Consider the following 14,761-nt stretch of genomic DNA (forward strand, 5'->3'; position numbering starts at 1 on the left):
GATATATATATATTAAACATTATAAATTGTATAATGACTTTTTCTTGGATGATTCTGACGTGCTACCAACATAGCATTATATATATATATATATATAATATAACTCCCTTCACAATTACAAAGTTGGCTTTGTTGATTTGCTTGTGTAGGATTAATCGAGCAATATTTACGGTGGCAAATCTGACTTGATAATAAATTTTTTATTTATTTTGATCTTAATGGAAAGTGGCTTACGTATAAGGTTTTAAGTTAAAGCCCGCCTGCATGTAGGAAATGTGCCTGTGTTTGACATAGCAACCATGCGTACACTTCCAAAATCTTCGTTTTTTAATTTTCATTTTGTCTTTTAATTTATAAACTTTTAAATTATTCTTATTAATTATGTCTAGGGCCTTCATTAATGAAAATACTTCTTTCGATTCTATTATAAACTTTAAATAAATAATTTACAGATAATAAATAATTAGTTAAAATAGTTTAAAAATAAATACGTTAGAAATATACTTTGTTTTTAAATATACCGTTCTAATAAATGAGAAAATAATAAAAGAGATTGTGCAAAAAAATGTGATAAGAGAGAAATAAATAAAATAACATTAAAAATATATATTAAATAATAAGATAAACTCAAATTAAAGTTTATAAAATAGATCAAACTTTTTTAAATTTAAAGTTTATAAATAGGAGAGGAGGCAGTAATAGTTAAGAGGTGATTGAAAAAAAAACTAATACATGTTTATTATACATAATTAATTTAACCGTAGGTTCTAATAACACGTGAGATCCAAGATTTAGGATTGATGAAAAAAGAAAAACAAAACACAATCCAAATGCCGTTATATAAAGCGCACCATTACGTTGGGCGCAAGTGACTCCGCAGCAAAAGGACGTTTATCATGCATACTGACTGGGCATGGTTTCGCGTCGTGTTTTCTCTTTTCCCTTCGTTCGCTCGCTGAAAAAAGTACAGAGCAAAGCACATTCAGCGATTAAGCTTTCTTCCTCATCCTCATTGCTTCTTTTTCCCCTTTATTTATATCAACTCAGGTATGGCTTTAATTTCATCTCTAACTAGTCATGGATATTACAACTGCAGCTTCCTTCATTCTTCATAATTTCCTATCATCTTCCAAGAGCGATCCCATTTCTGGATTCAATTTCTTCAATATGCATGCCATATTGATGATACTTGTGAAATGCATCAGTTTAATGACAATGATCTATGATCCCAATGTATATACACTTTGATATTGCAAGAACGATCTCTTTTGTTATATATGTGGGGAATATTTTCCGTGCATATCCTGGTTCTGAGTTTTGTAATCTTCAATCGGATGTCTCAGGAAAGTTAATCCGTATACATGTGTATGTATTACTCAAAATTAATATTTCAAGCATCACTTCTTCCACAATAAGAGAGATGCATAGGGATCAGAGTTGTAGTTCACCACGAACACCGAGAGCTCGGCAAAGAAGACGCTCAAACGAGGTTGGTGTGATCTCTTAATTGACTTATACAAGTGCTTGTCTTTGTTCTTAGGTAGGAACCTCGTGATTCCAAATCTAGTTCTCATTTGCAGTGACTAACAACAAACTATGACATTGCTGCGATTATAATACCTGCTACTATTGAGATTTCGGAAATGTTATAATGTATTATATCCCAATGTACAACATCTCCACTTTATTTCCTATCTAGGTGAACATTTTATTGACGAGTTATACATTTCTTAAGAAACAAAAAGTGCATCAAGGATCCTATCATCAGAAATGGTTTATTATTATTATTATTATTATTATCTGGTTAGGTGAATGTTTAAAGGTTACGCTGGCAAGTGAAAGCTCATGGATAATTTTTTTTGTGATTCATTCAGGAATTTATATTGCTAATTATGTCTTGCAACTTACACCTACATATAGTTTATGCAATCACTTATCTTATGCTTTCAAGTATTCAAATGAAAAGCTGGGCCACAACGGTAGGGAATAGGGACATGAGATAGCTAAATATTGCTTTGGAGAATTCAGAAACTAATTCTTACCTTTTGGTGACAGATTCCTTCCGAGATAATCAGGTCGGATGGAAGCCAATTGTTACTTGTCGATGATCAATTCAAATATAGGTCAATGTGGGTACGTGCACACTCATCTCTGTGGATGCTGGTGGGTGTTGCAGCTGCGATATACTTGGGTCATCTTTACATCTGTGCGATGGTTGTTGTTGTCCAAATATTTATGGCAAGTGAGCTCTTCAATCTCCTGAGAATAGTTCATCAAGATAGACGCCTCCCCAGATTTAGGCTCTTGAACTGGTAAGCTTTCATGCTGCTTTAATATAGAATGACCCCTTACTAAAGAACAACGCACAGGATGAATTCTGAGTACAGTGTCCAGGCATTTTTTCTTCACAGCAATGCTCTATGTATATGGCCGAATACTCCGCCAACAGCTTGTAAAAACAGTGACATCAGATAAATTCTTCTATAGACTTGTGAGCAGCCTGATCAAATATCAGATGGCTATATGTTATTTCTTATATATTGCAGGTTAGTGCTTTCCAAATATAAATAATAATATATCACTGGCTTCTTGCCCCACCCTACCAATCCTGAAACCAAAGCTTCATTTGATCAGGAAACCGGAATGACAATACTACTTCTAATGGATGTATGCCTCAGAATATCTGTGTCCATTATAATTGTATCTGCTATCCATTTAGAACCTAACCATGTGAATTCTCTGTGGTTAAAAACAATGTGACAAAGAAGCATATAGTGCTTGGCCAAATCTGTCAACATATTTTGGATAATATTTGTAATCTTTTATTTGAGTAACATTTATTTCTGCTTTACCGGAGAACTTCAATTTCTAAGTTATTGCTTCTTTCAAGCAATAGGAAGTTTTTTCTATCTTTTGCAGTTTTTTTTTTTTTTTTGGGTTTGTGTCTGCCTAGATCAGACAGGAATAAGATAAAATACGTTTTCCTCTGAGGGAGCATCATTTCTTTCTTCTGCTGCATCGCAAAATAGGATCTGATTCTGGTTTTCTGCTTCGGATGTCTTCCACCTTGCAGTAATGTCGAAAAGATCATTCATAAGTCATTTCACCTGCTTTGATTATCAGGTTTTGTATGGTTTATACTTTCATGAAGAAAAAGACATACAAGTATCAATTTGGCCAGTATGCATGGACGCACATGATACTTATTGTGGTGTTTACCCAATCTGCTTTTATTGTCGCCAATATATTTGAAGGGATATTCTGGTATGATGACTGCTACAATGCTTTATTTCTCTGACTCTTCCATTCAAATATAGTGATTCACTTACCTTCAACATTTTCTTAAATATGGAAAGTATAATGATTATTTATACTTATCAAGAGATTGTATTTATTTAAATTTTTAATAAATTTAATATTTGATAGAAGTTCTCTGATAGCTACAGCATGTTATGCATCTTTTATCTTCGATCTTTTCCTTCATTGTTTCAAGTCTAAACTCTGAATTGCTCTGTTTGTGGAAAGAACTTATTTTTGTCTACAAAAGTATTTAGAACATATATATATATATAATTTTTTTACGTGTTGAATTTGGCACATGTAGCAAAGAATGAAACAAAGATTGGGTTGTATATCATATTTTAATGACATGATTATTAGGTGTTTGTAAATTTACTTATAGTTGCTCAAAGTGACAATGGAAAAGAGTAGAAAGAACAAGAATTAAAATGAATGATTTTTAAGAATCTGTGATCATCTTATGATGCTGAGCCCCCATCACCCAGGGGCAACGGAAAAAAAGTCTTCTCATATGATTAATAAGGAATTCCTGATAACCATATTACCACCTACTACTTTGTTGTTATATTATCATTGTTCATGTACATAAAGGTGTTTTCTAAAATGTTAATTTTATTATGAAGGTTTCTCTTCCCCGCATTACTTATTGCCGTCAATGATGTTGCTGCATATTTCTTTGGTTTCTTTTTGGGAAAACACCTCTGATCAAGTTATCTCCAAAGAAAACATGGGAGGGTTTCATCGGAGCATCTGTTGCCACCATGATTGCTTCATTTACAGTAAGCATTGTTTACTTGATGATTCAATGATAGTGATTAAACTGTTTTGGTTCCAATCGAAAGATGGATCATTTTACCTGAGAGTTGTGGACAACCATATAAGTTCTGTTCCCTTGGGTACGTGCTAGCTGCTATCGGATTTATAACTCAAAATTTGGAGATGTTAGAATTATTGTTTATGTGATTCTCTTAGGACCATTTGGTTCCTGTAGAACTTTGAATTTAGCAGTGATTCATCTTTTGCATTTCACAGATTGAGGTGAGTGATCTTGTCATTGCTGCTGATTATGATTCCTAACAAGTTCATAACTCTTATCTTTGTGTTTTGTCCCCAGTAATTACCGTAAAAAGGTTTCTTCTTTGCATTTTAGGATTTGTCCATATGCTCATGATCTACTTTCTTTAAGCATAAAAAGCTTTCTAAGTATATTTTTTATTTCTTCATGATGAAAATCTAAAGATGTCTGTTTAGAAGGTGTTTTTAGCAAATAAATCACAGGTGTTGAATCAGCACCAAGGTATTACTTTTCATCACCGATAATCTAAGAAAATTGATGGGTCATCTGCTTGAATGCTTCATTATTTTTGCAGTTTGCGAACATTTTGGGCAGCTTCCAGTGGCTAACATGTCCAAGGAAGGTAACCATCTTGCTTATGTGCTGTAACCCAAATCCTAAAAGACATATTTGTACTGTTTTTATTCATAGAGATGCTTATTTGGTGGAACAAATGCAGGATTTATCTACTGGTTGGCTTCAGTGTGACCTTGATCCACATTTATGCCTGAGTATTACTCCTTACCAAGATTAATTTCTTTTTGGGTAAGTGAAAGTTGATAGCTATTTAATAAGGTCAATTTGAAGTTTGATCTGCACATCCATGTATGTTTCCAACACTTGAATGCAAACTACAGAACAAAATTTATTGAGCGAATTAAATGCTATAAAAAGGTCCTAAAATATCCTTCATCAACAGTGTAAGAGAGTATTTCAGATTTCAAAAAAGTTATGCAGTTAGGTTAATGAATGATCTCGTAGTCAAAATAGAGGGAGTTATATGATCTTAGCAATAAATTAAGAGAAGCACGTTGTATTTTATTGACTGTTCATGGCCGATAAAAAAGGCTACTTTTATGTTAGAAGTGCTTTGTAGTCTTGATCTAGGGATAATCAAGTGAGGCACCCCAAAGGAAAATCTAAAGAAGAATTTACTGATTGATCCATCCTTAAATATAATCATATCTGAGATTTATCATTAGATTTATGAAAGATAATTTACTCCCTTTTCAAAATGTTATAGTTTCCTTGGAAAGAGGTAGCAATTTTGCCAGTACAATGGCATGCCTTGTGGCTCGGACTATTTGCTTCCATCATAGCACCATTTGGAGGATTTTTTGCCAGTGGTTTTAAAAGAGCTTTTAAAATCAAGGTTCGTATATGGCTTTGCGGCAAGTGATTTTTTTGTAACTTTATCCCTGTCTCCTGATCTCCTCCAATCGACACAGGACTTTGGTGCTAGTATACCAGGACATGGCGGATTCACTGACCGAATGGACTGCCAGGTAAAAGATTAATCCCCACAGGAAAAACTCTTTTACAATTTATTGTAGTTTTAATGTCACTTCCATTGTATCACGGGGAAGTTATTATGGCATATCTGCTATGATCTTTTTCTTTGTGTGTTTATATTTTAGTTGTTTTGCTCTATTATAGCCCATTGTTTGTTGAGTTGGGAAAAAATTGGACATTTTTCTTTCTTTTTTGTGCCCCGTTAAACTTTATAGGATAAGAAGTCATTCATTGGTAGAAGTCATTATTCAACATACCTTGCTAGAAAGTTCCCTTTTATTCTGCTAATGATGATAATAAGGATCAGTAATAAAAAATCTCAATTCTACTATGCTGATGTGGACATGTTAAGGAAGTAAACAAATCACTACTCAGACATCTATTTAACATGGAGGTCAGCTCAGCCATGTCCATCTATGAGTATTTTTTAGTTTTGGCTACAGAGGATTCGTATTCACTAACTATTGGCTAATTAGATTATACAATTGATGAAGAGTCCATTTTGAGACTCGTGTTATATATTGTTTATTGCATGTTTTCAGATGGTAATGGCTGTTTTTGTGTACATCTACCATCAATCATTTGTTGTCCCCGAAGACTATTCAGTCGACATGTTTCTGGATCAGGTGACTTTTCATTTGAATTTGTGTTTGGTTTCACGTTAGAAATCACAAAAACCATGATTTTGATGCCAACATGCACTCAGACACGCTCTTAAGTAATTGCCCAGAAGACTATCTTCATTAGACACTGTTAAGGAATATGGTAGTTTGGAGACACCAGAAAATTAAATAATTAACTTGTGCTTTTGGAAATGGTGTAGATAACTAGGAACCTTTCATTTGAGGAGCAGCAGGCTCTTTATGGAAAGCTTGGGCAGATATTAAGTGAAGGGCATTTTATCTAAGTCATACACATTCCACCTTGGTGATCTCCTTGATGTTACATTATGTCCGTTAATGTTGAGCCTCTCACTCTCAGAACTGCCGGTGGAGACCGGAGAAGTTGGTCTGGTTCAGACTTCTCCATATGTTTGATTATTGCATCACTTCATTTATTGCATGGCTTAACACCAATGTTCTAGGAGAACTGCTTTTGAGATCAGTGATATAAGGAACTTTATTTATTTGATTCTGATGTTTAAAGAGCTGATCTTTCTCTTTTTCTGGCTGAATATGGCCTTCCCCCACAAGAGAATAGTTAGATATGGTGAAGTATTAATCATAGAAGTCTCAGAAAGGAAACATGTAATTATACTCAGCATCCCGTCTCCAAAGAACAGCAATAAAGAGGTATTTTGACACTGTGTTCGAAGAAATCAACTTCAGATGATATGTGTGCGTATGTGTTTGGGATGTGCGTTCAAGTTCAATTGGCGGGGAGGGGCCGGCCTGATAATTCAGATGCACAAGTTATGGTAAAATTAGTCGGAACACTGTTTGACTCAAGCAATATTCCAAAAAAAAAGAAAGAAAAGAAAAAAAGTTGTATACAATGTAATACCTTATATACTTAATATAAGAGCTAGTTAATTAATTTTAATAGATTAAAAAAATTAGTTAAGTTAGTTATTTATAATAAATAGATGTTGTCTTTTTTAAAAAACTTTTATTAATCATGTATTAGCTAGAACTACTATTTGGTGAGACAATGACTATTTTAAGGAAAAAAATATAAATATGAGAGACAAAAGATATTTGAGTATTATTTCACCAAAAAAAAAGATATTTGAATCTTATATTTAGGATTAAATTAAATGTCAAATTAGTTCTTATATTAAATATGGGTGGTAGTAATTTCATGATTCTTTCATATGGTGGTGTAGTAAATTTTTAAGATCACAGGATATGTAGATATTCTTTTATACATAGGTGTGTGTTTCGCATCCATTTTTTTAAATAGCAGTACATTATATTAAATTCTCCAACCCATATAATAACATTTAATTATAAATTCACATGAGAAACAAAAAAGAATATATGATTATGTGTAATTGGAAAACTTGACAATGGATACGACACACTTGACCTAAATTTATTTAGGGTATCCAACCCATAATATTTAATTTATATAATTTCAATAAAATGAAAAATGATAACAATTATATGATTTGTTCTGTAAACTATATTAAGAATACAATTTTGATCAATTTCCTTTTCTCTATGTAAAACATTATCACAGTAGGTATAGAGTTGGTAATGTGGGTTGGTGATGCAGATATGGACCAACCCACAGTGGTGCGGGTTGACAGCGGTGTAGGCTGAAGTAGCCCGCACCTTGGTGGGCTGGAAAAATGCCATCCTGAGACCCTCGAGGCGGGCTGGCAGGCTAGCCTGCTGGCTTGCCTAAATATTTTTAAAAAAATTATTATTATTTGTATAGGTTGAGTTTAATTTGAAATGTTGAAATTAGATTTGGAGTTTTAAACTTAAGTAGTGGGTTATAATAAAATAATATGAGGATTAATTTATAATTTGAGAAGATATTTTAGAAAAACTAACACATATTTTTTCTAAATAATTAATTTAACTATTTTTATCCAAATTAATTAAGAAGATCCTTTATATGTGTATTACATATGCAAATACATGAATGACGAGACGTCAATGTGAAATTTGAGGGTTAAAATCCTCCAACTATATTGTATAATATATTGGAATTGTATAAAAATAAATTTTTTTTACAAAAAAGCTGGTTAGCCTGTGACAGAGCGGCTGAAGTAGCCCGTAACCAACCCAAGCCTACTATTTTTGGCGGGCTGGCGAGTTGGGCCAGCTCTAAGTAGGTACCTAGAAAACTTTAGGTAGATTTTTTAAATTTCAACAAAGAAAATCAATTTAATTTTTTTTCCAGATCAGATGCGTGTGATTGAACATAAAAGGTGTATTTGGGACAGCGGTGGCAAAAGTAACTTTTTTCAATTTGACTTTTACAAAATTCAGATTGAGTAAAAGCAACTTCTTTGAGCTTATTGCATAAATTTGTTTAAATGGCAGAAGTCAGATATACAAAACGTGGATCCAAACATGATTTTTCAACTTACCTGTTACTTTTCCGGCTGGGATGCACGTTTGCCTCTAAATGTGACCCCAAACATGCCCAAATCATTTGACTTGTTTTTAGACCTCTCTATGCAAGGAGAACATGTGGACCAAGACCATGGACATTTTGTCATGGAAAAGCATTATGTTTTTTAAAGATTAAAAATATAATGTGTGTGTATATAAGTTTGAATATATTATCTCATGTCTTTAATATAAGATTTTATTTACTTTTATTTTAATCCTAAATATAAGAACTCAATTTACTTTGTCTTTCATATTTATCTATTTTTTCTCAAGATAATCTTTGTAATGAGGTTAGTTATAACCAATATATTTGATTAATAAAGATATTTTAGAAAAGATAATATTTATTTATTACAAATAACTAATTTAACTTATTTCCTTAATCTATTCAAATTAGTCAACTAGCTCTTACATTTAGGGTCGGAGGTAGTATCATTTAGTGATGATAAACAATTAAATTTTGGGAAAAATGACCAAAAAAAAGTTGAAAATTGTGAAATTTTAAGTTAGGCAGCTAACACTTCAATAACAAGTGGTGTCTCATCCGGTATTTTGTAAACATAATTAAATGAATAAAATGTCCTACTTTTGAAAAGTTTTTTAACATGTTGTAAACTAGTAATAACAAGTGTTGAAGAACAAATGACAAAAAATATACCGGTAATGACATATTATTTATTAACAAGCTGTAAGCTAATAATGACAAGTCTTGAATAGCAAATGATAAAAAATATACTAGTAATGACAAGTTTAAAATAGAGGTATTTTAGTCATCTAACTATATTTGTAAAATACCATATCAAACATAACTTTTTTCCCAAGATTTTGAAGTATTAGTAGTCTGAACTGAAATTTCACAATTTCCAGCTCTCTTTTTTTTTTGTCTATACCCCTTAAATTTTTTTGGCCAACTAGTTGACAATTAAAAATTATTTATTAAAATATCACTTTCGCAAAAGTCAAAAACATTTTTAAAACCAAGAAGGAAAAAAAAGGAGGAGGAGGATTTTATCTTCCTACGCTGTCAGCATTTAGTTGGTTGTCAGTTCAAGCCGAGACAGGGACGTTGTCCTCAGGGGGCGTCAGCCAGAGACCAGAGCTGTCACTTCGCCTTTCTTCCTCCGCTTGCCTTCGTGTCAACCTCCCAAAAACCCTCCCTTCCCTCCTCCTTCCTTCACCGCCACACATGGAGGCGGTCGGCTCTCGGTTGGGCCGAGCATCTTCCCGCTACGGCACTCCCACCGTCTTCACTGGCCCAGTCCGCAAGTGGAAGAAGAAGTGGGTTCACGTCTCTCCCCCTTCTTCCTCCTCTGTTTCCTCCCATAACTCTCACCACTCCAACTCCGCCAACGGCTCGGACTCCCGCCTTCTTCTTTGCCGCTGGACCCCTATCACTGCCTCCTCCGCTTCTCCTGCCGACAATAGCTCCGCTAATGCCTCCGATGAACCTCCCAGGAGGAAGTTCCGCTACACTCCTGTATATACTCTCCTTACTCTGTATTTATTTATTTTTCAGACAGCTCCGATTTCTAGCTTTTTTGGGGTCTTGGAAGGACAGTAATCTTTAGTGTGATTGAGGCCCTTTTATAAGAAGATTGTCGATAATAGCATGAAGCTTGAAGATGAACTGATTTTGTGCTTTTTTTGGATTTTTGTATACGGACTGAAGTTAGAGAAATTTCTGCTAGTTTTGTGACGCTGGTTTGTATTAAGTGTTCATGTGTTTCTACTTGTGAAAGTTTAAAAACTGTTCATAAGGTTCTTAATAACTAATTAGTTGCTTTAACCGTTGAGCCCTACTTACCCCGAGTCCTTGGTAACTAAGAGACTGATGGCACCAAAATCTTTCTCTATGGTAGTTTCGATCTTTTGAATAAAGTTTAGGTTTTTTGTAAACCTAAGAATCATACGCTGTCGTAAATCTGTAGATAGAATTTGAAGTGAAATTTAAAGAGTTGCATGAAGTGTAATACAAGGGTTCAATAAATGTCAGCTCTATTTTTGAGATGTCCGTGCTTCCTAGGTATCAACTTTTGAAGTTTGCACTCTAGTAGAAACAGGGTATTATATTTCACCAAAAAAAAAAAAAAGAAACAGGGTATTATTATCCTTGCGGTGGGTCTGATGCATTGCATGCTTGGTTTGCTGGTATGACTTCAGTTTTATTTAATTGGAGTTGGTAAAGCAAGTAACTCACACAATTCTAGCATTGCTTAGTCAGACCCTCCAAACAAGGGGGGGAAAAACAAAAGTAATCCAAAAAGGGGGAAAAATCTAGCGTTGAATTATCTTTTCATTAACATTTAACCTGTTTTTTATGCATCATGATTACCATGAATCATCGTTTACATTATGTTTGATTGTTGGTCAATCCTATCGTGCAGATTGCTGTGTTAGAAGAACAGAAAAGGGTGGCAGTGGGAAAGGCTGAAAACGGACCAACAACTGAAACAGGCCAATCAACAGCTAGACCAACAACTATGACTCAAGAGACACGTGGGAAGCTGAACATGAATGAAACCTCAGAGGAGGAGACCCAGGTAAGGATACTGAATTATCCGTCTCTGTCCTGAATGGTTTTGAACATTTCTGTGGTTTCAAAGTCGGCATAATTCTCTAATTTTCATCTTTTCTACTAGTACCACACTGCTTGTAGTTATATTTCTCATTATTATGCTTTTGATCATGGGCTTAGTTGGCCAATTTCGTGTTGCTTGATTATTTAATTTGCATAATAACGCGGCTGAATTTGCAGAGTAATCATATTATCATGAAGTAGAACTGGGTTTTATTTTGGGAAGACTTGCAGAGGAAATATTACAAGTTACTGATCCAAAACGCTGATAACTTTTTAAGAGCTCTCTGTTAATCTAAGCCTAGGTTAGATATTGATGGTTTTCTTCCAGAATCATCTATACTGTTGTTATGCTACTCTTCTGTTACGTCCGCGCGCACATACTTTGTGCAGTTGTAGAACTGTTTGAATTGGATTGCCGGTCCTGTAATGCATGTGCATACTACTGCTCTGGCTTTGAAACTCTCACATTTTCTTATTATGCTCAATTGGTTCTATTGAATCTCTTTGATAGTGTGCCATGGAGGACCTGTGCCAAGCATCTGGTCAGGTTGGCATTCTGATGTAAGATGCAGATTATTTAAGAGTGAATGAACATATTTCCTGTGGCCGATATCACATCATAGGGTGTTACTTTGATGTTTTTTTCTTTGTTTGTCTTTTATTCTCTTATTCATGCTAATAGTAGATATTTGCTCTTTCTTTTAGCGTAATAGCATAGTTTCCTCAACTATGCTTTGCTGGTGTATTCTTCATGTAGATATTCTTAGATAAATTTGAATTTTTTTAAAATAGGTAGTTAACCTAATCATGAATAAACAAATAACATGCTTGCAAATGTACTTATGATTGTCTAATCTACTTATCTACTTAAAGCGTAGTTTCCCAGCTATGCTTTGCTAACGTATTTATTATATAGAGATTTGTTATCTAAACTTCATATGCAGAAAAATTAGTTAGTCAAACTAGTAATGAAAACATTCCAGAAAGTATTTTTTACAATAAAGTGTATTGAAGTGTTCACATGTTTGTGATTGTTTCGATATACTTATCTTTTGTCGTTAACACAGATATTAGACATAAGAAATGATGTGCCCTGTGTATTCGTTCGCAATGAATTATTATGCAATAAAGAGAATGCAATGCCCTGTTTCTAGTGAATATGGAAATCATTCCCGCCAAAGACTTGAACCAATTTTAAAGAGCCAATCAGGTACATTGGACACGCGTTTTAGTAAAATTACATGTATTTTTCAATCATGTTTAACTGGCTCTATATATGCAAAAGCCAAATTTATTCACTAATATTTTCTTGCCACTAGTCAGACCCTCTGTGCATGCACAGACCATGAGAAATGAGTTGTACTATTTATGTCTTGTAAAAGTGTAACTTGTTATAAGTTTTATATTTTATATTAATTTATATATTTGTATGTGATATCACATTAAAGATACATGACATTGGTCTGCTTATCAATTGGTGACACAGGAATCAAACATCAACCAGTTGGAGCTTGTTTTAGGCTTCAAAGGTGAGGACGATGACTACAGTCAAAACGTCGATGAAGAACAAGTTCTGGTGGGAAGTCAATGAGCTGAATCTCTGAATTGGTTGGCCCCAGAAAGATGATGTCTGTGAGTTAGGAAGATAGAAACTGAGTTAGTGTAGAAGTAGGTTATGTATTTTAGGAAATAGAGTGGATTTATTATGATATGATGTTCTGTGACTCGACATGATTAACACGTACTATTGTATAGATTGGTGTGGTTACCTATCGTTAGTGTAGGATTAGCGAGTGTGGGTGAGAGAGTGGGATTATCATTATCAGTTAGTTGTATTATATATAATTTGAGACCACTCAGTAGCAGTAGCGCATGATGCTAAATCTGCTTGGTGCATGCTTGTCAGAAATAAATAGCCTGAATTTGTATGTTGAACGTCGAGATGATAATGTCCTGCTATTCTAGATTTTTAGGTCATTCCTTCAGACCAGCTCATGTAAGCCTGAAATGGGAAGGGATATGTTTGAAACATGAACCTGTGGCTGATATGCTATATTTTTGCCACGTAATTTTCATGATTTGTGCTTCTATTACTGGTAGCAAAGTTATGTAGGATGTGAGTGAATATATGGGCTAGCAAACTGCTGTTCATGCCGAGGTTAAACAAACTGCTATCCATGCTTTGGAAAAATGGGATTATTAGTTATAACAATTTTTTAATTAAAAGGATAGGCATCAGCAATCTGAAATTACAAAAGGAATTGAATTTACAACTGTCAGTTTTTCAGTTTGTCATTCGATTATAAGCTATTAGCCATTGACAATAATGAATTCTTTTTCATCAAAAAATTCTATTTATATTAAAGAAAACTGAGAACAAAAAATTTGAATTTAAATTCTAAAAACATCTAACTATTGGACAATAAGTTTAAAATATAAATCAGGTTAAAGTATATATTTCTTCAATTTTATATAACGGGTTCAGTTATAATATGTTAACATTTTAAAATATTTTACTAACATTTAAAATCTCGATATTATCATTTTTTTTATTAACAGTTTTAGAATTAAAAAATCAAATTTATTTTTTACAATTAAAAGACCAAACTTGTTATAAATAAAGAAGAAAATAGAGAAGAATATAAAAGAAGAAAGGATCAACAAGAAGAAAGTATTTTCATTCCATTCAAAAATATTTAATACATTATACATCACCTCTATTTATAGATACAGCTTTACATCTTTGATAGAATCTATAGATTATATAATAATATGAAATAATTATAAAACATAGAGATAATGAGAGATATTAGAAATTATAAGAGATATAAAAAATAATGGGAGATATATGGACATCTACAAAGATATTACTATATCCATAACACTTTCCATTGGATGTTCAATATATATGAATGTGCCTCATTAAAAAACTTCAGCTAGGAAAAATCCTGTGGGAGAAAAACCTAGTTAAAGAAAAAGAGTACATCATTTATTAATATAGTACTATGTAATATTGTCTTACTAAAAACCTTGCTAGGAAAACCTAGTGAGACAAAATCATAGATAAGAAGAAAAAAAAAGTACAGTACGTATTAACTCTCCCTTTTGACAACAGCAGTTGACATCTTCGAGCCTACAAAGTCTAATATAATGAACAAGCCTTCTAAATATTGTAGTGAGATAAAAACGTTAAATATAAATTTCATAATCTTCTAAAATCATGAGGCAAATAATTCTTTTATGATTTACCTACACGAGATATACTGTGATCTTTTAACATGAGTATCAAACAGAAATACTTATATGCACAGCCAGTAAAATTAGTCATGAGTATTTTCAAATATCCGTGGTACCCTTTAACCTTTAAGTAACGAAGAATGTTCTTAATCCCACTCTATGGTCTTTATATTGATAATGCGAACTATATCATGCTACTGTATATTTCGACTTATCAGATGTACTTTCATA

The 14,761-nt window shown here is 33.2% G+C and overlaps 1 protein-coding gene and 1 pseudogene across 2 annotated transcripts; both read left to right on the top strand.

Annotated features, from left to right (window-relative positions):
* Nucleotides 1–1,231: 1,231 nt before the first annotated feature.
* Nucleotides 1,232–6,554, top strand: LOC114733903 (phosphatidate cytidylyltransferase 1-like; annotated as a pseudogene).
* Nucleotides 6,555–9,840: 3,286 nt separating this feature from the next.
* LOC114733925 (uncharacterized) lies at nucleotides 9,841–13,362 on the top strand. 2 transcript variants are annotated; one of them, XR_003739112.1, is made up of 4 exons: nucleotides 9,841–10,192; nucleotides 11,100–11,255; nucleotides 12,361–12,503; nucleotides 12,780–12,907. XR_003739112.1 is itself a non-coding variant. In XM_028921412.1 (3 exons), the coding sequence occupies exons 1-3, from the start codon at nucleotides 9,902–9,904 to the stop codon at nucleotides 12,882–12,884; spliced, it is 552 nt and encodes a 183-aa protein (XP_028777245.1). In that variant the 5' UTR covers nucleotides 9,841–9,901; the 3' UTR covers nucleotides 12,885–13,362. The 2 variants fall into 2 exon arrangements, 1 of the variants encoding a protein (XP_028777245.1); XM_028921412.1 differs by lacking the exon at nucleotides 12,361–12,503 and having other exon boundaries at nucleotides 12,780–13,362.
* Nucleotides 13,363–14,761: the final 1,399 nt, after the last annotated feature.

The sequence above is a fragment of the Neltuma alba genome, unplaced genomic scaffold (genome assembly GCF_004799145.2).
Source record: "Neltuma alba isolate B1F8T4 unplaced genomic scaffold, ASM479914v2 tig00013042_pilon, whole genome shotgun sequence".
NCBI lineage: Eukaryota > Viridiplantae > Streptophyta > Magnoliopsida > Fabales > Fabaceae > Neltuma > Neltuma alba.

Bases quoted from the DNA above. Each gene is read 5' to 3' on its own strand.
- LOC114733925 (XM_028921412.1), top strand. From the start codon at position 9,902: ATGGAGGCGGTCGGCTCTCGGTTGGGCCGAGCATCTTCCCGCTACGGC. The intron at 10,193-11,099 runs GTATATACTCTC...CCTATCGTGCAG, and splicing joins GGAAGTTCCGCTACACTCCT to ATTGCTGTGTTAGAAGAACA. The intron at 11,256-12,779 runs GTAAGGATACTG...TTGGTGACACAG, and splicing joins CCTCAGAGGAGGAGACCCAG to GAATCAAACATCAACCAGTT.